Source organism: Procambarus clarkii, chromosome 11 (assembly GCF_040958095.1).
Source record: "Procambarus clarkii isolate CNS0578487 chromosome 11, FALCON_Pclarkii_2.0, whole genome shotgun sequence".
In the NCBI taxonomy this organism is placed as follows: domain Eukaryota; kingdom Metazoa; phylum Arthropoda; class Malacostraca; order Decapoda; family Cambaridae; genus Procambarus; species Procambarus clarkii.
The window spans coordinates 39,113,995-39,140,843 of record NC_091160.1 but is presented as its reverse complement, the minus strand read 5'-3'; the positions used below and the strand labels follow the sequence as shown (position 1 = coordinate 39,140,843).

Below are 26,849 nucleotides of genomic sequence, written 5' to 3'. Positions count from 1 at the left end.
ATGACTCAACTCAAATTGCTGCACAGCCACATCAGGAGAAAAACAGCAGTAAAAGAACAGATAATGAAATTAAGGATAGGGACGGAAGGATTCACTACAAATGACAAGGAGGTGTGTGAGGAACTGAATAAAAAAATCCAGGAGGTCTTCACCTTAGAGCAAGGAGAAATTCCAGAGATAAGAGAGGGAATTGTTAACCAGAAACCACTAGAAGAGTTTGAGATTACCAGTGGGGAAGTAAGAAAGTTGTTACTAGAGTTAGATGTGACAAAGGCTATTGGCCTAGATGGAAGCTCCTCTTGGATACTAAAGGAAGGAGCAGAAGCACTGTGCCTGCCACTCTCCATAGTGTATAACAAATCACTGGCAACAGGGAAACTGCCAGAAATTTGGAAAGCAGGGGTGTGAGGGGTGAGGTCTCAGATTGTCGAGACGTCACAAGTGGAGTCCCGCGGGGGTCTGTCTTTGGACCAATACTTTTTCTAATATATGCAAATGATCTCCCAGAGGGTATAGACTCGTTTTTCTCAATGTTTGCTGATGATGCAAACATTTTGAGGAGGATTGAAACAGAGGATGATAGTAGGAGGCTACAAGATGATCTAGACAAACCGAATGATTGGTCCAACAAATGGCTGCTAAAGTTCAATCCGAGTAAATGCAAAGTAATGAAACTAGGCAGTGGAAACAGGAGGCCAGACACAGGATACAGAATAGGAGATGAAGTACTTAATGAAACGGACAGAGAGAAAGATCTAGGAGTTGATATCACACCAAACCTGTCTCCTGAACCCACGTAAAAAGAATTATGTCTGCGGCATATGCGAGGCTGGTTAACATCAGAACAGCGTTCAGGAACCTGTGTAAGGAATCATTCAGAATCTTGTACACCACATATGTAAGACCAATCCTGGAGTATGCGGCCCCAGCATGGAGCCCGTACCTTGTCAAGCACAAGACGAAGCTGGAAAAAGTCCAAAGGTATGCCACTAGACTAGTCCCAGAACTAAGAGGCATGAGTTACGAGGAAAGGCTGCGGGAAATGCACCTTACGACACTGAAAGACAGAAGAGTAAGGGGAGACATGATCACTACCTACAAAATCCTCAGGGGGAATAGAAAGGGTAGACAAGGATAAACTATTCAACACTGGTGGTACGCGAACAAGGGGACACAGGTGGAAACTGAGTACCCAAATGAGCCACAGGGACGTTAGAAGGAACTTTTTCAGTGTCAGTGTAGTTAACAGGTGGAATGCATTAGGCAGTGATGTGGTGGAGGCTGACTCCATACACAGTTTCAAATGTAGATATGAGAGAGCCCAATAGGCTCAGGAATCTGTACAACAGTTGATTGACAGTTGAGAGGCGGGACCAAAGAGCCAGAGCTCAACCCCCGCAAGCACAAATAGGTGAGTACATACACACATACACACACACACACACACACTCACATAATATATATATACACATGGAACAGTGTTGGCGGGACATGTATTGAAGGCAACATGGGGGGAATAAGAACGAGACCCCACAAAGCCACAAGGGCAGGTCTACTGCCACACTAATGGACCTTATACTTCAGGGCCCTCATATCCGAGCCGCCCCACGAGTTTATATTCCACGTTGTTTAACCATTTTGGGTCGACTTTATGGGACGGGGTTTAAATAATAATTACAATAATATTATTAATAATGTAGTAAAATTCATCACAAAGTGAGTTAAGATGAAAATTAAAAGGATATTAAAGTAGGCTGGCAGCCGCCACACGAAAATCAGTTTTCTCAGACACTAGGCCTATTTATGTTTCCTTTGGGACGACCCCATTGTTGTGTTCTGTGGTGGAACAACCCACCATTGTTGTGTTCTGTGGTGGAACAACCCCCCATTGTTGTGTTCTGTGGTGGAACAACCCACCATTGTTGTGTTCTGTGGTGGAACAACCCCCCATTGTTGTGTTCTGTGGTGGAACAACCCACCATTGTTGTGTTCTGTGGTGGAACAACCCACCATTGTTGTGTTCTGGGGTGGAACAACCCCCCATTGTTGTGTTCTGTGGTGGAACAACCCACCATTGTTGTGTTCTGTGGTGGAACAACCCACCATTGTTGTGTTCTGGGGTGGAACAACCCACCATTGTTGTGTTCTGGGGTGGAACAACCCACCATTGTTGTGTTCTGTGGTGGAACAACCCACCATTGTTGTGTTCTGTGGTGGAACAACCCACCATTGCTGTGTTCTGTGGTGGGACAACCCACCATTGTTGTGTTCTGTGGTGGAACAACCCACCATCGTTGTGTTCTGTGGTGGAACAACCCACCATTGTTGTGTTCTGTGGTGGAACAACCCACCATTGTTGTGTTCTGTGGTGGAACAACCCACCATTGTTGTGTTCTGTGGTGGAACAACCCACCATTGTTGTGTTCTGTGGTGGGACAACCCACCATCGTTGTGTTCTGTGATGGAACAACCCACCATTGTTGTGTTCTGTGGTGGAACAACCCACCATCGTTGTGTTCTGTGGTGGAACAACCCACCATTGTTGTGTTCTGGGGTGGAACAACCCACCATTGTTGTGTTCTGTGGTGGAACAACCCACCATTGTTGTGTTCTGTGGTGGAACAACCCACCATTGTTGTGTTCTGGGGTGGAACAACCCACCATTGTTGTGTTCTGTGGTGGAACAACCCACCATTGTTGTGTTCTGTGGTGGAACAACCCACCATCGTTGTGTTCTGTGATGGAACAACCCACCATTGTTGTGTTCTGTGGTGGAACAACCCACCATCGTTGTGTTCTGTGATGGAACAACCCCCTCTGAAGACGAAGAGTCACAATAACGTGGCTGAAGTATGTTGACCAAACCACACACTAGAAAGTGAAGGGACGACGACGTTTCGGTCCGTCCTGGACCATTCTCTTCCAGGTCTTCCTCTAAAATTGGTCTTTCCTGCCTCTACTCAACACAGACGCCGTCTTGGTGAATCGGCTGGGATACACAACCTACAGAACATGAACTTGAGTCCTGGCTTTGTTGACGTTAACTCTTCCCTTTCACAGTATATACTCAAATGCTCTAAACTTTCTAACAAACGTGACCTAACATTAGCTTACCCTTCCATTTATCTTTCTTTCTTTCCCTTGTTTTGTCTTACGATCCCTTTCTTATTCCTATTACTATCTCCTTTATTACACCTTACCTTCGTACCTTTTGCCTTGTTTTTTCTTCCTTTAAGATTTCCTTCTCCTTACTTGCATATTTATTGTCTTCGCCTCCTTCCCTCATCATCAATCACGGGATCACCATAGCCCGTGCTACATGGACACTTTGCTCCCAGTAGTTAAGTCTGAAACAACAACAAACAACTCCCCTCATCTGACGGGAGACATCTCCCGTCACGCAGGGTGCAGTCGCACCTCCACAGATCTCCCGTATCATCTCTTGATACTGGTAATGGCTCAAAAGGGCCACCACTTACGGGCTATTCATGCCCGTGCCACCTTTTGGGTGGCTTAATCTTTTTCAATAATCAATCAATCTTCCCTCATCACTTTACGGGCTTTTCAAGCCCGTGCCACCTCCTTGGTGGCTTAATCTTTATCAATCAATCAATCTTCCCTCATCTTACGGGATCACCATAGCCCGTGCTACATGGACACTACGTTCTCAGTAGCTAAATCTAAAACAACAACAACAACTTTCGTCATCACAGTCGACTTGAGAATGATGCAGGACGGACCGAAACGTCGTCGTCCCTTCACTTTCTAGTGTGTGGTCTGGTCAACCCCCCACTGAAGATAACACTAGTTACCCATACCCCTCTGCTGGTTGCGAATGTTACCCATACCCCTCTGCTGGTTGCGAATGTTACCCATACCCCTCTGCTGGTTGCGAATGGGCCCCATAACAGCCGAGGCTCCAGGGGCCAGATTCACGAAAGCATTTACGAACCTGTACATTTTTCCTCAATCTTTGACGGCTTTGGTTACATTTATTAAACAGTTTACAAGTATTAAAACTTGCCAATCAACTGTTCTTATTGTCATAAACAGCCTCCTGGTGCTTCGGAGCTGATTAACTGTTTATTAATTGTAAACAAAGCCGCCAAAGTTTGAGAAACGATGTACAGGTTCGTAAATGCTTGCATAAGTGCTTTCGTGAATCTGGCTCCAGGACCCCACAAATAGAGGCCCGCCATGACAAAGTGGTATGTACTGGCCTGCCAGTATGATGGGAAAGTTATGATGTGTAAGCAAAGTTTCCCCCAGTTACCTCTCATGAGTGTACACGGTGTGGCCGCCTCGTCCCGCCACCAGTCGGAGTGACGCGGATTATTACATATTCACGCATTTCGTGGGCAGTTTTCGCGAGTGGTAACTCCCTTCAGGTAATACTCGCTATCTTTGTTGCTCCACCTCAGGAGAAAGAGAAACAGAGAGAGGGAGAGTGAGAGAGTGAGAGTGAGAGGGGGTGAGGGAGCAGCAGCAGCTGGTAATATCTTATCCAAGAGAAAGTGTGTAACATACAGGGGGCGCCGCGCTCCAGCAACACAAACACCGCCCCTGTCGTCAACTCCCGTCTACTCTAGAGCAGGAGCAACTCTGTGGTTTAGCCCTCCCCCCCCCTTCGCAACATTACCAAGCGGCCTACACAACGTGTAGTCTCTCGTTAGCTCGTACACAGAAAGGTGGGGAGAGGGGGGACTTACATTCCCTGCCCCCCACCGAGGCAAACCCCACCTTTCCTCCCCCCCCCCTCCCAGCGGGTTCAGAAGAGGGACTCACACCTGCCCTGGAGACTGACCCCTCCACCTTTCCCCCCCTCTCCCTGTGTAGACTACCAGGTGTAGGATGGTATACACTGTGGACACAAGGTGAGGCTATGTTAATGAGAGAAATGGTGAGAGGTGTGGCATGGTGGATCAGCCTCACTAGACCTCCTACCCTTCATGGCTGTTTCCCATTTAATGTTCTCCCAAATAGACCATTAGGACCCCCCTTATTGCTGGTCTCCTATCCGGATACTGACTTTCAAAACTGCGTTTCATTTAAACCCATCCCTGCTTGCTCCTATTGACCCTATTATCTGGCGCCTATTATATGGTTTCTGTAATTGGTATCCCGTTTGAGCCTTTACTGAACTAGAAAGTTTAGTTTTCTCTGTAATGGTCACCACTTTACACCTAGTTTAATTAAACTGACCCATTTAGGCGTCTCCTCCACTGGCAGATCCTCTGGCGAACCGGCATGTCCAGGTTTCTCTCGAGTTGACTCGCATTTCCAGCTCCCTTGACTGGTTCCCACTCACAGATCCCTCACATGTCACACCCACTTCCATTAGCCTCGGCTTCCTCCCAGTCCAGACCAACCTTTACACATTTGAACCCGCGAGTCATCACTGGAACCCATATACTCTTGAGAATACTCTTGAGAGTATATATATATATTAATGTTTCAAACGTGGGTTGGACATGTATATGAGTGGGTGGTTATAAATAGGAGCTGCCTCGTATAGGCCAATAGGCCTTCTGCAGTTACCTTTGTTCTTATGTACCACAAACAAAGCTGTTAGTAGTGTTGTTGGAACAAAGGAGACAGTACTAAGTCACAATAACGGGCTCCAAATTACACACCCAACCCCACACATCTGAAAATTAAGAAGTGGCGACTTTTCAGTCCGTCCTGGGACCATTATCAAGTATGAAATGTCGTGTAAAGTTTGCCACGACTCGATAATGGTCCAAGATGGACCGAAACGTCGTCAGTTCTTTTTTTTGTAGAAGTGTGCGTTGGGTGTGTTAGCACCCAACACACGAATGCATAGAGCCTTCGTTGCTCCCACAGCTGTTGTGTTGTGAAGCAGCAACACTGAGAGTAACATCCTGGAGCCTGAAGGACTCTACGGGTGGAATACGGCCGTATTAACTCGCTGCTTTTATATTATTTACTTAAGAACTGAGGATCCCGGGCGGGACAAAGGCGATTGGGCACGTTTCCTTTTACCTAATGCACCTGTTCGCTTCGCAGTAAATAGCTACTTTTCCTAGCATTGATTTCAGGGATCAATGTCCCCGCGGCCCCCCCGTCTCTGACCACGTTTCCTGGTTGCTGGACTGGTCAACTAGGCTGTTGGACGCGACGACTCGCAGCTTGACGTATGAATCACAGCCTGGTTGATCAGGTATTGGGGGTACCCGAGGGATCAGGTAACTCTTGTGGAGTTATATTCTGGGCAAGGTCAGTAGATCGACCTTGGGGCAGGACCTCCATGCAAGCATATATATATACACAGGCTTCCTGTCCATAACGAAGGGAATTATTTATACAAAACACAGGTTCAACCCTGGAAACACAAACCGAAACTGTCACTATTTTCCGCTTGTTACAACTTGTAATAAAGTTGTTACATCTTGGCTTAACGTGTTTATGACGTATGAGAACGTTGTTACAACTTGCTATATTGGTTGTTATAACTGGTTAGGAGGTGTTAAAACTTGCTCGAACGTTGTAACAACGTCGTAGTTTCGGTGTGTGTTTGGCGGGAACCAATTCAAAGCACTAAAGCACACAATCAATAAAAGCGAAACCGATCGCTCAACTTAGTCCTAAATAGAGTAGAAAGTGGTACTGTAAAAGCGTAAATGGTGTAATTATAGTGACCACCACAGCCATTAGTGATGAGGGAGCCTCACTCCAGGGGCGCCCTTAACCACTATCTCGCCAACCTCTGCGGCCAAAAATTGTCGTACTAGAAAATAGAAGCGGCTGGCGAAAGTGTCGTACTGTCCCGCTTTCTGTTTTGGGTCCTCTGGTATATATATATATATATATATATATATATATATATATATATATATATATATATATATATATATATATATATATATATATATATATATATATATATATCGGCAAGTAGAGAGGAGTGAGGTGAGGATGGTGGGGTTAGGCTTCCGGGAGGAACTGGGCTGAATGTCGGTAACGTGGATCATTATTTTCAGTCATCATTAATTATCACCACCACACCACCAATATCACCACCACACCACCAATACCACCACCAATATCACCACCATCACCACCACCACCACCAATATCACCACCATCACCACCACCACCACCAATATCACCACCATCACCACCACCACTACCAATATCCCACACTCAGTTCTATTCCAGCTCCCGTCCTTTCCTCATATCCCTTCCATGTCCTCTTCCAGGTAATTGTAACCCTTCCGCCACCGCCTTAAGTCCGAATAAACCATTATAAAGTAAATTAACTTCCTCTAGAGCAAGTTTCAGATGTCCCTCCTCCAATGCGGTCAACTATATAATAGTGTAAAATAGGTGGAAAATGGAATTGGTACCAATTTGGGATAACTTACATTACGCGTGTAAGCAATCGGCTCTCAGGTCATGATATGCAATTATCGGGTTATGGCGGAGTGAAAAGTGTGACCGCAGGGTTTTGGAACTCAGATATGCTCTTTATTTCGGCAATATATAGTGAGGCTATCTTGTTTCTGGCTATATGACACATACGGTGGTTATCGTACACACACCAGAGATGCCTGGATGGGGGGTAGAAATAGCCTAAGCTACTCTATCCATTTGAGATTTTTTTCTTGTCTCAATAAAAATACTTGAACTTGAGATGCCTGGCCTTCAGCACAGGCTGTTGTGGGAATAGAAGAACTCTTGAAACTGGTCACAGGTAATCTCTTGTTATATGATCAGGTATAATTTAAATCATTCATACGGGAGACATCTCCCGTCACGCAGGGTGCAGTCGCACCTCCACAGATCTCCAGTATCAGCTCTTGATACTGGTAATGGCTCAAAAGGGCCACCACTTACGGGCTATTCATGCCCGTGCCACCTTTTGGGTGCCTTAATCTTCATCAATCATCATCAAATCATTCATTTTTGTCGGGGACAGGCAGCATTAGATGAAAAAAAAAGGCCTAACCATTTGTCCTGGCCGGGATCCCAACCCGGGATTCCCGATTGCGAAACGAAAACACACCCAACCGCATTCCCGAGACCCAGGAAAGATATCACAGCACAGGATAACACGAAGTTGGCGAATTGCAAACTTCCCAAAGACAAGACAATGGATTTGACTTACTGTATAAAAAACAATTGAATGGAGGAAAGCGCTAGATCCTCTAACGACATGTAACTATTCTGCCATAGGAAGTCTGAAGACGGGGGCCATGACATATTTATCATGTAATTTAGATCTCAGAGTATTCACCCGGCCATGAAATTACCATGACATTAAACAGCCAGCAAGAGCACAATTGTGGAGGGCGCAGTCAATGTCAAGGCCCGGCGCCACCCTGTCTGGGCAGACCTGGCGGAGGAATGGCGCTCCCTCTTGCTCAATAGTATTGGCTGTAACACAGGAAACCATTGGACCAAATCAAACTTATCTATAGAAAATTTATCCTAGTTTTAAATTCGATCAGGGATGGCCTCTTTTAAGCGCAGTAAGGGTATGCACGATTGATATTTAAGCGATAAACGCTCGGTTAGTGGAGGATAATTTGCATATCTCTCGTAGCCTAAATTTTGGGTTATTCGGGTCAGGGCTGGGACTGATTAATGTTAATTAGCGAGGAAGTTATAATGAAGGTTGCGTCTTGTGCGACCTTCGCCAATAATCAGGGCGACAGGAACCCAGGTTCCGGCTAATCTAATTTATACATCAAGTTCTTTCTCAGAGTCTCGCCTTGTTTTCTGACCAATCTTATTTGTCTCCATTGTAAGCCTTTTTTTTGCGTTTTAACCTAACGAAATTCTAACAAATATCTTACAAACTGTTTGTCAAGCTCGAGCTACACACATAACATTAAATTGAGAGCCACACACAGCACAATAAACTGAGAGCCACACACACACACACAGCACAATAAACTGAGAGCCACACACACAGCACAATAAACTGAGAGCCACACACACAGCACAATAAACTGAGAGCCACACACACATGCAGAACAATAAACTGAGAGCCACACACACACGCAGAACAATAAACTGAGAGCCACACACACACGCAGAACAATAAACTGAGAGCCACACACACACGCAGAACAATAAACTGAGAGCCACACACACACACAGCACAATAAACTGAGAGCCACACACACAGCACAATAAACTGAGAGCCACACACACACGCAGAACAATAAACTGAGAGCCACACACACACACACAGCACAATAAACTGAGAGCCACACACACAGCACAATAAACTGAGAGCCACACACACACGCAGAACAATAAACTGAGAGCCACACACACAGCACAATAAACTGAGAGCCACACACACACGCAGAACAATAAACTGAGAGCCACACACACACACAGCACAATAAACTGAGAGCCACACACACAGCACAATAAACTGAGAGCCACACACACACGCAGAACAATAAACTGAGAGCCACACACACAGCACAATAAACTGAGAGCCACACACACACACAGAACAATAAACTGAGAGCCACACACACACACAGAACAATAAACTGAGAGCCACACACACAGAACAATAAACTGAGAGCCACACACACAGCACAATAAACTGAGAGCCACACACACACACAGAACAATAAACTGAGAGCCACACACACAGAACAATAAACTGAGAGCCACACACACAGCACAATAAACTGAGAGCCATACACACAGAACAATAAACTGAGAGCCACACACACAGAACAATAAACTGAGAGCCACACACAGCACAATAAACTGAGAGCCACACACAGCACAATAAACTGAGAGCCACACATACACACAGCACAATAAACTGAGAGCCACACACACAGCACAATAAACTGAGAGCCACACATACACACAGCACAATAAACTGAGAGCCACACACACAGCACAATAAACTGAGAGCCACACATACACACAGCACAATAAACTGAGAGCCACACACACAGCACAATAAACTGAGAGCCACACACACAGCACAATAAACTGAGAGCCACACACACAGCACAATAAACTGAGAGCCACACACACAGCACAATAAACTGAGAGCCACACACACAGAACAATAAACTGAGAGCCACACACACAGAACAATAAACTGAGAGCCACACACACAGAACAATAAACTGAGAGCCATACACACAGGACAATAAACTGAGAGCCACACACAGCACAATAAACTGAGAGCCACACACACACAGCACAATAAACTGAGAGCCACACACACAGAACAATAAACTCAGAGCCATACACACAGGACAATAAACTGAGAGCCACACACAGCACAATAAACTGAGAGCCACACACACAGCACAATAACCTGAGAGCCACACACACAGCACAATAAACTGAGAGCCACACACACAGCACAATAACCTGAGAGCCACACACACAGCACAATAAACTGAGAGCCACACACACAGAACAATAAACTGAGAGCCACACACAGCACAATAAACTGAGAGCCACACACACAGAACAATAAACTGAGAGCCACACACACACAGAACAATAAACTGAGAGCCACACACAGCACAATAAACTGAGAGCCACACACACAGAACAATAAACTGAGAGCCACACACACACAGAACAATAAACTGAGAGCCACACACACAGAACAATAAACTGAGAGCCACACACAGCACAATAAACTGAGAGCCACACACACAGAACAATAAACTGAGAGCCACACACAGCACAATAAACTGAGAGCCACACATACACACAGCACAATAAACTGAGAGCCACACACACACAGAACAATAAACTGAGAGCCACACACACACACAATAAACTGAGAGCCACACACAGCACAATAAACTGAGAGCCACACATACACACAGCACAATAAACTGAGAGCCACACACACACACAACAATAAACTGAGAGCCACACATAGCACTACAATAAATTGAAGCCTCAACTTTAGGAATATTCCTTATGAAAACAGGCTAACAAAACTCTCTTATTACAGTGTTTTGAGAGGCGCAAACTGCTGGGTTCTATAGGACCCAGTGTATTAATAACAAAAAATGCATTAACAAAAACGATATACGTTTACTTCTGATAAAAATTAAATTGATCTTCAGCTCATATTAACAATTTATTTACATGAGATAAATTTAGATTTATAAATGATAATTATAAGAATAGGGTTAAGACATTACCTTTTCTTAATAGGGTTAACAATAATTTGCTGGGTGTAAATAGGACTTGCTTTAAATGGGCTATTTATGCAACCTGGTGGGTGTGTAAACACAACTAAATTTGTATAACCATTAAAATAAATCAATTTTTTAAATTTTTTTAACATTTTGATAAGATAAGAATCATATAAATGCAATTACAAATAAATACATAAATAACAGAATATGATAACTCGAAATTAAAAATAAAATTATAATTAAAATGTTGAATCTTTTAAATTCTCGGAAAAATGTAAATCCGTCATTACAACTAAAGATAATGGATAAAAAATATCACTTGTGTATATGTGAAATTTATGTAAGGAATTTATATATATTACAATGTGAGGACCGTACCTTCCGAAGAACATGGAATATTGTACAACAAACTACCATTTATCCTGCGAGCGGTAGTTTATTGTGCACCCCATACTCATTCTGTGAACGGTAGTTTATTGTGCACCCCATACTCATCCTGTGAATGGTAGTTTATTGTGCACCCCATACTCATTCTGTGAACGGTAGTTTATTGTGCACCCCATACTCATCCTGTGAGCGGTAGTTTATTGTGCACCCCATACTCATCCTGTGAGCGGTAGTTTATTGTGCACCCCATACTCATCCCGTGAGCGGTAGTTTATTGTGCACCCCATACTCATCCTGTGAGCGGTAGTTTATTGTGCACCCCATACTCATCCTGTGAGCGGTAGTTTATTGTGCACCCCATACTCATCCCGTGAGCGGTAGTTTATTGTGCACCCCATACTCATCCTGTGAATGGTAGTTTATTGTGCACCCCATACTCATCCCGTGAGCGGTAGTTTATTGTGCACCCCATACTTCTCCCGTGAGCGGTAGTTTATTGTGCACCCCATACTCATCCTGTGAGCGGTAGTTTATTGTGCACCCCATACTCATCCCGTGAGCGGTAGTTTATTGTGCACCCCATACTCATCCTGTGAGCGGTAGTTTATTGAGCACCCCATACTCATCCTGTGAGCGGTAGTTTATTGTGCACCCCATACTCATCCTGTGAGCGGTAGTTTATTGTGCACCCCATACTCAGCCTGTGAGCGGTATTTATTGTGCACCCCATACTCAGCCTGTGAGCGGTAGTTTATTGTGCACCCCATACTCATTCTGTGAGCGGTAGTTTATTGTGCACCCCATACTCAGCCTGTGAGCGGTAGTTTATTGTGCACCCCATACTCATCCTGTGAGCGGTAGTTTATTGTGCACCCCATACTCAGCCTGTGAGCGGTAGTTTATTGTGCACCCCATACTCATTCTGTGAGCGGTAGTTTATTGTGCACCCCATACTCATCCTGTGAGCGGTAGTTTATTGTGCACCCCATACTCAGCCTGTGAGCGGTATTTATTGTGCACCCCATACTCAGCCTGTGAGCGGTAGTTTATTGTGCACCCCATACTCATCCTGTGAGCGGTAGTTTATTGTGCACCCCATACTCATCCTGTGAGCGGTAGTTTATTGAGCACCCCATACTCATCCTGTGAGCGGTAGTTTATTGTGCACCCCATGCTCATCCTGTGAGCGGTAGTTTATTGTGCACCCCATACTCATCCTGTGAGCGGTAGTTTATTGTGCACCCCATACTCATCCTGTGAGCGGTAGTTTATTGTGCACCCCATACTCATCCTGTGAGCGGTAGTTTATTGTGCACCCCATACTCATCCTGTGAGCGGTAGTTTATTGTGCACTCCATACTCATCCTATGAGCGGTAGTTTATTGTGCACTCCATACTCATTCTGTGAGCGGTAGTTTATTGTGCACCCCATACTCATCCTGTGAGCGGTAGTTTATTGTGCACCCCATACTCAGCCTGTGAGCGGTATTTATTGTGCACCCCATACTCAGCCTGTGAGCGGTAGTTTATTGTGCACCCCATACTCATCCTGTGAGCGGTAGTTTATTGTGCACCCCATACTCATCCTGTGAGCGGTAGTTTATTGAGCACCCCATACTCATCCTGTGAGCGGTAGTTTATTGTGCACCCCATGCTCATCCTGTGAGCGGTAGTTTATTGTGCACCCCATACTCATCCTGTGAGCGGTAGTTTATTGTGCACCCCATACTCATCCTGTGAGCGGTAGTTTATTGTGCACCCCATACTCATCCTGTGAGCGGTAGTTTATTGTGCACCCCATACTCATCCTGTGAGCGGTAGTTTATTGTGCACTCCATACTCATCCTGTGAGCGGTAGTTTATTGTGCACTCCATACTCAGCCTGTGAGCGGTAGTTTATTGTGCACCCCATACTCAGCCTGTGAGCGGTAGTTTATTGTGCACCCCATACTCAGCCTGTGAGCGGTAGTTTATTGTGCACCCCATACTCATCCCGTGAGCGGTAGTTTATTGTGCACCCCATACTCATCCCGTGAGCGGTAGTTTATTGTGCACCCCATATTCATCCCGTGAGAGGTAGTTTATTGTGCACCCCATACTCACCCCTGCGAGCGGTAGTTATTGTGCACCCCATACTCATCCCGTGAGCGGTAGTTTATTGTGCACCCCATACTCACCCCTGCGAGCGGTAGTTATTGTGCACCCCATACTCATCCCGTGAGCGGTAGTTTATTGTGCACCCCATACTCATCCCGTGAGCGGTAGTTTATTGTGCACCCCATACTCATCCCGTGAGCGGTAGTTTATTGTGCACCCCATACTCATCCCGTGAGCGGTAGTTTATTGTGCACCCCATACTCATCCCGTGAGCGGTAGTTTATTGTGCACCCCATACTCATCCCGTGAGCGGTAGTTTATTGTGCACCCCATACTCATCCCGTGAGCAGTAAACATAGGACCCCACAAGGCCCTCAGCTGAGACTGTGCCATTATCGGTTACATCTAACCCACACACACACACCCACCTTATAATTATAATACCAACGTGTTACAAATGTTTATATTGCAACATCTATGATTTTTTTTAATACATTAACAATAGGTCCTTTGTAAATACCTTAAATAATTTAAATACGGGGACATGAGAAGCTCAGAGAAGAGCGAGTAACTCAGTGACGCCAGGGCAAGGTACTAGGCTTCCGAGAAAGTGAAATCTAATGAGAACCAGTCCTGGCTGACCGGTTCAGTCCCCTACCACCACCAGGGGGGACAACCGCTCCCATCTCCCGGGGGGAGAGAAAGTGCTTTAGATTTGTTGCATTCTGCTATACATGAATGACAACCATGTATAAGCATTTTCATCTATACATGAATTATAACCCCTGCATAAGCGTATTCAGCTATACATGAACGAAAACCATACTTAAGATTATTCGTTTTTCTTTGGTGCAGAAGACATAGTCATATTTCTTTGTTTAGGTGTTTACCTGTTGCTTGATGTATTATGATGAGCGATTGTTTGTAATGGGTCGAGTTGTATATATCTGACGTACGTCTCCATGAGCTGGGATTGTCGCTCTGTCTTGTCGCGTATGTCGTACCTTCGACGTCCCTACGAGTACTCTAATCCAACCTGTCCTTTTAATAGAACGTCGCATTTTGACGTATTCTGTTAGGGCCAAAATTATCCTACTGGAGTACTAGAAAATGGCTCACGAGATTGACATACTGTCCCGTTTTCTGTTTTGGGTCCTCTGGTAGGTCAGGATACTGTTTTGGGTCCTCTGGTACGTCGGGATACTGTTTTGGGTCCTCTGGTACGTCAGGCTACTGTTTTGGGTCCTCTGGTAGGTCAGGATACTGTTTTGGGTCCTCTGGTAGGTTAAGATACTGTTTTGGGTCCTCTGGTAGGTTAGGATACTGTTTTGGGTTCTCTGGTAGGTTAGGATCCTGTTTTAGGTCCTCTGGTAGGTCAGGATACTGTTTTGGGTCCTCTGGTAGGTTAGGATACTGTTTTGGGTCCTCTGGTAGGTTAGGATACTGTTTTGGATCCTCTGGTAGGTTAGGATACTGTTTTGGGTCCTCTGGTAGGTTAGGATACTGTTTTGGGTCCTCTGGTAGGTTAGGATACTGTTTTGGGTCCTCTGGTAGGTTAGGATACTGTTTTGGGTCCTCTGGTAGGTTAGGATACTGTTTTGGATCCTCTGGTAAGTTAGGATACTGTTTTGGGTCCTCTGGTAAGTTAGGATACTGTTTTGGGTCCTCTGGTAAGTTAGGATACTGTTTTGGGTCCTCTGGTAAGTTAGGATACTGTTTTGGGTCCTCTGGTAAGTTAGGATACTGTTTTGGGTCCTCTGGTAAGTTAGGATACTGTTTTGGGTTCTCTGGTAAGTCAGGATACTGTTTTGGGTTCTCTGGTAAGTTAGGATACTGTTTTGGGTCCTCTGGTAAGTTAGGATACTGTTTTGGGTCCTCTGGTAAGTCAGGATACTGTTTTGGGTTCTCTGGTAAGTTAGGATACTGTTTTGGGTTCTCTGGTAAGTTAGGATACTGTTTTGGGTCCTCTGGTAAGTCAGGATACTGTTTTGGGTTCTCTGGTAAGTTAGGATACTGTTTTGGGTTCTCTGGTAAGTTAGGATACTGTTTTGGGTCCTCTGGTAAGTCAGGATACTGTTTTGGGTTCTCTGGTAAGTCAGGATACTGTTTTGGGTCCTCTGATACATGGCCTGTTGACGAACTTTGTTGTCAGTTCAGCATTTTGAAGTGGCTAGCTTGTAATTGTTTTCTCTTGGTGAGTCACATTATACCTCTTGAAGGCGTTGTTAAATTTGTAAAAAGATCTACCGCGCTAATATAAATAATTGTTCTTCATTTTTCTAGCTGGTAAGAGAATTCGGAATGAATTGCCAGGTCTGAGTTTTGAAACCATCACCAGATTCCAGAAGGTTCCGATCATTGAACGAAACACAAACACTTCATTGTCTTTATGCCTCAGTGTAAAATAACGTACAATGTACAATATTTATACAAATTCCATAGCACACAATGAAACAGGTTAGGTTACAATGAAACGCTTGGCAACTGCGCAACTTTCTCCCGTGTTGCCATATAAGTGGTTCAGTGAACTTTCTCCCATGACTCCCACGTGCCGTAGAGGCGCGCGCCCAACCCTTCCCCTTTGTGATTAAAGTCAAACTTTACCGAAAAGAACGCAACTTGACGTGAGGCAAATTCCAGACCTGCAGATTACGCATTTATGATCGTTAGCGTCTACCAGATTTTCAGTTATCTAAAAGCACTACATTCAGTGATTCAAACTTCCTCCATTTAAAATTTATTTATTATCAATATTATTAATTTTACAATTATTATTAACTAATTGGCCTAATTACCGGTATATAATTTTTTATTTGTAAATTAAATATATTTTATCAAGTGCAAAAAATGACGGGTCAACGGAGCATTCTGGAGTTCATAGTGAAAGGTCAGGCGGAATATGAGAAAATTCTGATTTTTGTTTTTTAGTTTACACAGTTGAGGAAAGTTTGAACAAGAACTAAACAATTTATGATGAAACGTCACCGGTGAGATCCTGACCAGCAACATGGAATATATCGAGAGATTTAAATTTATTTCAGCAACAGATTAGCTGTAAAAAAATGCAGTTCACATCAAACCGTCTGAGGCTCTGTACAATAAAGTGTATCTCACCTCTCGCTGTACTGTATATACATGTACATGTACTGTATATACATGTACTGTATATACAGGAGGCGCACTCCCAGGCACCACTCCCGTGCCAGGTAAGTTCACTACGGGCTCACCATAGCCCGTACTACTTGCTCCGCTCCTGTGCCAGGTAAGTTACGGGCTCACCATAGCCCGTGCTACTTGGAACTTGTTCCGAGTAGCTGAATCTATAACAACAACAATGTATATACAGCTTAATTAATTTCAAGTTTCAGCACCGCTCCTGTGTCAGGTAAGTCCATCACCGGCTCACCATAGCCCGTGCTACTTGGGACTTTTAGTTCCCAGTAGCTGAATCTTAAACAACAAGTTTAATTTAATGATCCACAGATCTCCAGTATCAGCTATTGATACTGGTTATGGCTCCAAAGGGCCACCCTTTACGGGGTATTCATGCCCGTGCCACCTTTTGGGTGGCTTATTCTTTATCAATCAATCAGTCAATTTAATGAAAAGGCAGACTCACTAGCAAAAACTGCCACTGCTCTACCTGTTGTACAGGTTCAAATACCTCCAAGTTTTTCACAGATTAGGGAGCAAATCAAGAAGAAAATACTCCCAAGTATCAAAAGTCGCCACAGAACCAAAGTAGCGGAAGGAAGATTCACTGCGATATGGTACGAACAAGCCACCGGGTACTACTTTTTCAAGGCTGACAAAAAGATATCCAGAGACATTGCAGTAGCCATACTCAGACTCAGACTTGGTTACAAGTGCTGCTGAGGGGTAATAAAACCAATAGTTAAAGAGTGTCATATCTATGGAACAGAAGCAGAGGCGCCACTATTGCACTACTTACTGGAATGTGAAGTAACTGAAGCCCTGCGCATCAAACTCAACATTAGTCCAACAACAGCAGCTGCATTAGATGCACATTCCACAGCGACTACAATGATCAGAAAAGCCGTTGAGGAATGGGACTCACTTGTGAACATTCTGCACCTACATCCGCCACCAAGATAATGTAATTAAAACAAGACTAAAGCCAGGGCACTAAAACAGAAAGCGAAAAAGAAACAGGGAAAAAGGAGGAAACCCCACCATCATTTAATACTTTGACCCAAATATCAGAGTAACAAGGTTATCGCGAATAACCGAACTCAATTACGGGCTCACCATAGCCCGTGCTACATGGACACTTCGTTCCGAGTAGCTAAATCTAAAACAACAACAAAAGTTTAATTTAGGTCTGAACTATGTTCAGCGCTAAATTATTATTGTTCGTTGGTCAGTAACCCATCCACTTGAGCTGGACGGTAGAGCGACGGTCTCGCTTCATGCAGGTTGGTGCTCAATCCCCGACCGTCCAAAATTTTGGGCACCATTTCTTTCCCCCCGTCCCATCCCAAATCCTTATCCTGACCCCTTGCAAGTGCTATATAGTCGTAGTGGCTTGACGCTTTCCCCTGAAAACGCCTTCCCTCGTTGGTCAGTATTACGGAATTACTGCCCAGAATATCTCTGGTATTGGATTGGTTTTGAGTAGAAATGATGTGATATTTAATCAAGCCTTATTGTTTGGGGTAGTGCCATGTGCCTTAGGAAAGATTGATTGATTGATGAAGATTAAGCCACCCAAGAGGTGACACGGGCATGAATAGCCCGTAAGTGGTGGCCCTTTTGAGCCATTACCAGTATCAATAGATGATACTGGAGATCTGTGGAGGTGCGACTGCACCCTGCGTGACGAGAGATGTCTCCCGTGTTTGGAAAGATGTTGTGGTCTTGCCTACACACTGAGAACATTAGGGCTCACAGTTCCCAAGCTGGTACACGTCGGTCAAGTCAGCATTAGACTCTCTCAAGATTTCCGTTTGGTTTCAGGAGTGTTTTTTGTTAAAGCAAATTATCTTTCCTGTAGTTACATACCTTTATTTTGTATGTTATCATGATTGAATAATTAATCATTGCTGAAATTATTTTCTTTACTAAAATATTATATCAAACTAAATTTATGCAATAGCACTTGGTTAACTATAAGGGTTCAGACCTATCAACTGCACGATATATTAATATATCAATCTGAAATTCAAGAATATTATATTTTGTTAATTTTTATCTCCGTTTAATATACACAGAAACGCACGCTTTTATTTTGTTGAAATATTTCACAGCAATTTACTATGAAACAGCACAGTATGACAACACACTTTGAAGCATACGATTATTTCATTAATTAAAAACTTACACACCAGCTGATCGTCCAACAATTATCAATTCTGACAAGATTAACAGTGGAATTATGTACAGTGTTACCATATTAGGCTTTTATTAGTTTTTACGGCGACCCGAGTAACATTGTTGAAACCGTACGCGTGAATTATAACTCTCCTGAAGCTTAACAAAAGGTCATCAGGTGAGTGAAAAATACTGTATAGGTGGTATTGACTTAAATAATAACTATGCTACAGAAAAATATTATTCTAAAGCAAATTGTTCCCAAAAATAGTTACCAAGCCAGGAAAGGGGGGGGGGGGGAGGGTAGAAATAGCCTAAGCTACTCTATCCCTTTGAGATGTATTTCTTTCTTGTCTCAATAAACATACTTGAATTTGAACTAAGTCAGGGACAACCAACGGGTCTCCTTTTTCAAGCACACCACACAACAGCACGGAGATAGCCTCAGCACCACCACACTGATTCACCTGTTCACAACTTCATGTTCAAAATTCACTTCAAATACTCTCTACAGGCACCGTTCTTGTGCCAGGTAAGTCCACTACGGGCTCACCATAGCCCGTGCTACTTGGAACTTGTTCAGAGTAGCTGAATCTATAACAACAACAATACTCTGTACCAATACTTTGTACTCACAAATCAACACTCGCTCTCTTAGCTTCTCAACCTTTAGTCTTTAATTTTTAAATTTGTGAGGCACCATCATCCGTCTTCCATTCAATGTTATGTGAATAAGTGAATTAGACAATCGGTCAGATCTTCATCTAGCCGCTATAGCAGCCTGTCCTCCTAAGGTTCCCCAACGTCAAGAAACTGTCGTACTACAATGCCCTTATCCTAACCTACCAGAGGATCCAAAAACAGAAAACGGGACAGTATGTCAATTTCGCGAGCCGCTACCATTTTCTTGTACGACCATTTTTGGCCTTATGTGGAGTATCTTATATCTTGAGATGATTTCGGGGCTTTAGTGTCACCTCGGCCCGGTCCTCGACCAGGCCTCCACCCCCAGGAAGCAGCCCGTGACAGCTGACTAACACCCAGGTACCTATTTTACTGCTAGTTAACAGGGGGCATACGGTGAAAGAAACTCTGCCCATTGTTTCTCACCGGCGCCCGGGATCGAACCCGGGACCTCAGGATCACAAGTCCAGCGTGCTGTCCGCTCGGCCGACCGGCTCCCTATACCGGAGTATACGTCAAAATATGACGTTCTATTAGGAGGTCGGGTTGAGCGTGTGTCGTGTACATAATTTAACATTTTCTTCAGGAACAATAGCAAATTAACCAATTATCTACCATTTCATCATATAATAAATATGCATAGTACCGTGTATATCTTTTTTTAAGTACATATTTATTATACCTTTACTTTTTTAAGTACATAACAATCAATAAACATATTTTAATGTACAGGCGCACTATAGTACACCAGCCACGTACAACTATTCTCATTTTATACATCAATTAGAGGTGTTCGTTCATTTATGATTAATTGTTCAAGTTGTAACTTCAAATTCACTAAGTTTTTTGTTAACTTTAAAGCTCGCCTGATAGAGAACTAAGCATAGTAATGGTTTTGAGAGCCTGTACGAATTAATCAATATATATATATATATATATATATATATATATATATATATATATATATATATATATATATATATATATATATATATATATATATATATATATATATATATATTAAATAAAGTACCCAGAATATTTATATTAAATAAATAGTAAATTATGATATAATACAAAATATAATATGAATAATTCTGACAAAATAATATTTATAAAATAATACATTGCTACTTACAATAAGAACAGAAAATATAGAGAATAATTTCCTTAAGGGTTTTCTATATTCTAATTATCCTCGCCTCCAGACGTCCTAAGTTTGAACTGTCGAAAGTTAGTGAGTGAAGCCAAAACTATCGTCCTGTGATGATGAACGTCCAAGGTAATTGAAAGAGAGAGAGAGAGAGAGAGAGAGAGAGAGAGAGAGAGAGAGAGAGAGAGAGAGAGAGAGAGAGAGAGAGAGAGAGAGACAAAAATTACCAGTAAAAAATAGTTTAGTTTCCTTCAATACATCTTTACTCATTCTCTATCTTACTGTTTAATAACTCAGTTAAAACCATTTATTAGTTGATGACATTATATTTGCTGGATTTTTTCGTAATTAAATTTCGAGGAATATATATGTATTATGGCTGCTGCAGGGATTACATGTGCTACGTTATTGGTACTAAACTAGATGGTGACCTCTCTGGGATGTCGAGATGTCTATGCTCCTGTGAGCTGGTCATCCTCGGGTGAAAGCCCAAGATGTCTGATCATCCCCCTCCACTCCAATAAAAATTAAAGCAAGATCCGGTTCCCATTTTCCACCAGAAAATGGGGACGGATTTTTTATTAACACATATAGGTACATCTGCATTTGTGCGGCTACCCTAGACTATATGAAGGGGAGTACAGAATATCAAAAAGCTAGCTCCGTGATGCTAAAAATCCCCATCACTCAGGATGGTTAGTCATACAGAGGCATGTGATAAGTAGTTTACACAGTGACAGACTCTGGGTTCATTATGAGGATATCATCAACACAAGAGTGAATCAGGCAGCAGTGATACTAAAAGTCCCCATCTCGCAGGATGGTTAGTCATACAGGGTCATAGGTTTAGTAGCCTGCACTTGCAAATTTTGGGTACAATATGAGGATATCTTCATGAACATGAGAGTGAATAAGGTAATTGCCAAGCTCCAGGTGCCTCATGCCAACTGGTCTGAATGGTCTAATAACTGGGCATTCGGTGATGTAGTGTGAGAGATCATGCCGCAGTTCCTGCTTACAGAGTTTGCACCTGGAGTGTTCAGGATTGGGAGATCCGTCACCTGTAGCCACCTGCCATAGGTAACGGTAACCCAACCTGATCCTGGCAACCACTGTGTCGCACAGTCTGGTCCACGTTTTGTGCTGCCCATAAATATAGGTTTCAGATTTGAACAAATCATAGCTTTTTATCCTGGTGCTTTCAGGTCGTTGGGAGTCAGTAATTTCTTTCCTATCAGACCTGAGTGTTTGGTACAATATAGCTTTGACAGCAGAGATGGGGATACCTAGGTCTAATTCAACTTCATCTCTGTTACACGCTAATTTGGCTGCAATGTCTGTCTCATTATGATGGGTTATATTTATGTGTGATGGTATCCATACAAATGAGATTCGAAACCCTTTACTCTGTGCAGCAATTAGGTCATTTATAATTGTTAGTGTGAGGTTCTTGCCTCACTGCTGTGAGGTTCTTAAAACTTCTGGAAGTTCGACATCTTCCAGGAGAAGTTTTAAATTGCTTGAAGAGCAGACTTTGAATCACAAAATATTATTCCTCCTATGTTTTTAATGTTCTGGTAGCTAATTGTAGTGCCGCTAGTTCTGTTTGTGTGGAGGTCAGCCCGTTGTTTAACCTGACATTAACAGTCCGTGTGCAAGTATTATTTCTATAAAACCTACATGCTGTTGCTGTCCGTCCAATAAAAGATTGGACTGAGCCGTCGGTTTAGACACTGCGAGTGAGATCTTAAATTTTCGATGGAGGAGGCTATTGTTACAAGTGTGACAGCTTTGAGAAGAGCAAGATTCTCATTACCTTTCTTGGTGAAGGGTGATTATGATACTTGAACGGTTGGGCGAACGATAGAATTGTGTTTTGTAATAAATTATTTAATGACAGATTTCTACTAAGCAGTGGCCAAGAAACTGCCGCTCAACTGTGATGCAAACATATTTACAATTCTATTTTACCAAGCAACTGTCTCCACGACAGAGATAAGCGCGGAGACCAACATATTTGTATATTTAAAAGACATTAGTGAAGCCTAAACCCAACCAGAGATGGCGTTCTTCAACACAGTCATATTTTACCTCCGCCATCTGGGATATATATATTTATTTTTTTCGTTGTGAGAAACTTTCACCGAGAAGTTACAGATGTTGCCACAATTCACACGGGGGTTGGTGAGCCGGGTGTACCAGTAGGCAAATACTTTATTTGCCCCTTCGGTCTTAAATCTGTACGAAAGTGTTAATTACTTTACCGTTCTGCTTTTTTCCCATGACTTTGTCCCCATCATACACTTAGATTATTTTCCTTCATTATCCACAATCATCAGACTAATCCTCCTATCATGTTTATCTACGACTTTCTCTCTTCTTCCCCCTCACAAGTTCTTTAATTGTTAGTGTGGACTGTTTGTCTAACTACAGAAGTCGTTTAGGTGTGCGTGTGGCATTGTTTGTCTTGTCAGTATGAATGTGAAAACAATGACGCGAAGCACAAACACGCGGGATGTTTAAATTACGACACGCAAGATTTACATAGTTCAGTCTCTTACCAACATCGGCAGCCACCAGCCTCCTGCCAACATCGGCAGCCACCAGCCTCCTGCCAACATCGGCAGCCACCAGCCTCCTGCCAACATCGGCAGCCACCAGCCTCCTGCCAACATCGGCAGCCACCAGCCTCCTGCCAACATCGGCAGCCACCAGCCTCCTGCCAACATCGGCAGCCACCAGCCTCCTGCCAACATCGGCAGCCACCAGCCTCCTGCCAACATCGGCAGCCACCAGCCTCCTGCCAACATCGGCAGCCACCAGCCTCCTGCCAACATCGGCAGCCACCAGCCTCCTGCCAACATCCTCCTGCCAACATCGGCAGCCACCAGCCTCCTGCCAACATCGGCAGCCACCAACCTCCTGCCAACATCGGCAGCCACCAGCCTCCTGCCAACATCGGCAGCCACCAGCCTCCTGCCAACATCGGCAGCCACCAGCCTCCTGCCAACATCGGCAGCCACCAGCCTCCTGCCAACATCGGCAGCCACCAGCCTCCTGCCAACATCGGCAGCCACCAGCCTCCTGCTAACATCGGCAGCCACCAGCCTCCTGCCAACATCGGCAGCCACCAGCCTCCTGCCAACATCGGCAGCCACCAGCCTCCTGCCAACATCGGCAGCCACCAGCCTCCTGCCAACATCGGCAGCCACCAGCCTCCTGCTAACATCGGCAGCCACCAGCCTCCTGCCAACATCGGCAGCCACCAACCTCCTGCCAACATCGGCAGCCACCAACCTGCTAACAATATCAATATTTCGTACATAATTATTATCTCAGACTTCCTCTAACACTGCGAGAAAGTAGTAAAAACGCACAAAGTTTGAGGCAGACTCGCAAATATTAGCATTTTAAAACGAATATGAGGAAGGCGCTTAAAAGTTGGCTGCTCTCTCAACTTTTGCCATTTTGCAAAGCAAGAAAATGTTCAGAGTAAAATTTTTTTTAACACCCTTAAATGTTATTATACAATCGTAATTGACATATATCCTATTCCGTAGAAATTTATTTACATTGTTTATTATGTAGAAATTTAATCAATAGTTATTAAACAAATGTTACTTCATTATTTTTAACCTGCACTTATTTAATTCTATAATGACGGAAATTTAAAAAAGTCGATAATTTTTGCGTTATTTGTACTTAACTGTGTGTCTGTGATTTTCTATGTTTCTGTGTCCGTCGCTGTTTTTATGTCTGTCTTCCTGCGTCTGTTTGTGTCTATTGGTATGCCATTGTTTTTCTGTTTGTTTCTTCAGTGTCTTCTTCCTGTGTGTCTCTGTCTCTTTATGCCTGTATGCCTCTGTCTGTGTCTGTCTCTCTGTGTCTGTATCTCTCTCTCTATTCAGCCTATCCTCCAATAATGACAGTACTCTGAATAAAAACCCACACTTGTGTATTTGTGAAATTTATGTATGGAATTTACAACCTTACATAGGTGTAAATTACTCACATAAATTTCACAAATCCTCAAGTGTGGATTTATACCAATGTTATCATGTCTGCGAGAAGACATTACCATTACTTAATTGACAGTACTTGTAGCAACTGTTTGGTCTAACGAACACAAATGGACGGTTAGACGCAGAAAAATTCACGCTTTGTATTATTGAATTAGCCCAAATGTCATACTAAAAATCTGTACGGTAACTAAAGAGCCTAACCTAACATAACCTTACTTTTTGAAGCAGTCCTAGGGAGCCTAATGTATGCTATTTTAGGTCCAATATACTACATGTATATATATTATTCTAGGTCTAGGAATGTTCTAACTTGTTTGTTTTTTCCTGCACTCTTCATATTTTTTTTTTTTTTTTTACAAATCGTGAACATTGTTGGCTCCAACAGTTCATTTTTGTATGTTCGACCAAATAGTTTCTATAAGTTCAGTACTGTTATTTTAGGAGGTTGGGTTGCTATATCTGTTTTTGTCTGCTCTCTGTCAATCTGTCTTCTGTTCTTTTCTGTTTGTCACTGTTTTTCTGCCTTACGGTCTTCCTGTGTTATTCGTCTGTGTATACACGTGTTTGTCTCTCTCTTTCCGTCTGTGGGTGTGTGTATGACTGTGTGTCTGTCTGTATCTGCAAGTCTGTCTTTGAATACGTTCAGGATTCGTTACAGGGAGGGGCGGGACTCCCAGCACGTACGTTGTTCAAGTTCAAGTTCATGTTTATTGAGATAAAGAAATACGTCTCAAAGGGATAGAGTAGCTTAGGCTATTTCTACCCCCCCCCCCCCACGTAGATTGTGTGAGCGAGAAACTTGGGCCCGCCAGATCTGTCTGCATTTCTCAGTGTGTTTTCATGTCTTCCCATCGCTCCCCTCTAACTCTTCGCAATGCTCCACGGGTGTACATGATCGACACTCGGGAGACAGAGGGTAGTTTGCAACGTGGTTCGGGTGTATACATGTTTGCGACGGGAAAAAAACACATTTTTTGTGTACATAATACGAACGAATTTAAAAGTAGCCTAATCGCCTCTGGAATACACCACATCAGTTACAGCCCCGCTCCTGTGCCAGGGGGTAAGTCCACTACGGGCTCACCATTGCCCGTGATGCTTGAAACTTTTATTTCAAGTAGCTGAATCTAAATCAACAACTTTGGAATAGTCGTAGCTCTGATGAGTCGCAACCGATAGGTCCTAGGCTATAGACTCTCTAGGGAGGCTAGAGACATTTGGAAATGTTTCCTTTCCCGTGATCTATCTGTTCACTTAGCAGTAAATAGGTACTCGAGAGCTATGCAACATCCTAGGGGAGAAGGGAAGGGGGGCCTTGACTAAGCTACCAAGCTCCATGTTTCAGAAGATAATGGGAACCTTATCATATGACAATTATAAATGATATTATTTCGACAATAAATGAAGAAAAGCCAGACCATAGTGATATACAATTACGTAAGTGCTTTGATACAGTACTGCTTGTGGCACATTGAAATGGTACAGTATGTCGGGGGTGCAATGATGCAGTTTTTCAGTGATATAATAATAGGAATACAATACTAGAATGCAATTAAGCATATATGGATTAGTGCTATAATATACCTAAGAGTGGTTATACTTTAACCAGACGGTCATTTTAACGCAAATATATTTCGTTCATCGGCGTATTAAGTGTATACACAAATTCACGTTTTCTTTCATGAGTTGAAGCTAAGAAAATCCTAATCCCAGCTAGTGACTAAGCCAAACAATCCAGGCCCAATACATATTACACTAAATAATCATACAGATTACACATGTATGTTGCTGATGTATATTGAGTAAATTATACCTCAGAGGCGCCATCCCGACCAACAAAATAAATTATTCGCATTTCAGGTCTGTTGTGGTCGAGGGTGTTGGACGACATGAAGAACCAGGGAACACCCATAAATATGTTCCTTTTACTGCTACTCCATGCTACTTACCAGGTAACACTATTGTCACTCTCACTTCTTGGTCTTGTGCACGCTACTTGCC

General features: G+C 43.3%; 2 protein-coding genes across 2 annotated transcripts in view; both read left to right on the top strand.

Moving 5' to 3' along the window:
* LOC138363670 (mucin-7-like) lies at positions 1-24,153 on the top strand. Its single transcript, XM_069323048.1, has 2 exons — positions 1-350; positions 23,400-24,153. The coding sequence occupies exons 1-2, from the start codon at positions 1-3 to the stop codon at positions 24,151-24,153; spliced, it is 1,104 nt and encodes a 367-aa protein (XP_069179149.1).
* LOC123758325 (uncharacterized) overlaps positions 1-26,849 on the top strand; it is a 41,098-nt gene that overhangs the window by 3,145 nt on the left and 11,104 nt on the right. The window contains exon 2 of the mRNA XM_045742598.2: positions 26,709-26,800. Coding sequence (XP_045598554.1) covers positions 26,738-26,800 — 63 coding nt within the window. The 5' untranslated portion in view covers positions 26,709-26,737. The remainder of the gene's footprint in view (positions 1-26,708; positions 26,801-26,849) is intronic.

What these genes read in the sequence shown, in the direction of transcription:
- LOC138363670 (XM_069323048.1), top strand. Translation starts at nt 1, where the DNA reads ATGACTCAACTCAAATTGCTGCACAGCCACATCAGGAGAAAAACAGCA. An exon ending in TGCCTGCCACTCTCCATAGT is followed by an intron (nt 351 to 23,399) that starts GTATAACAAATC and finishes CAACATCGGCAG; the next exon opens with CCACCAGCCTCCTGCCAACA.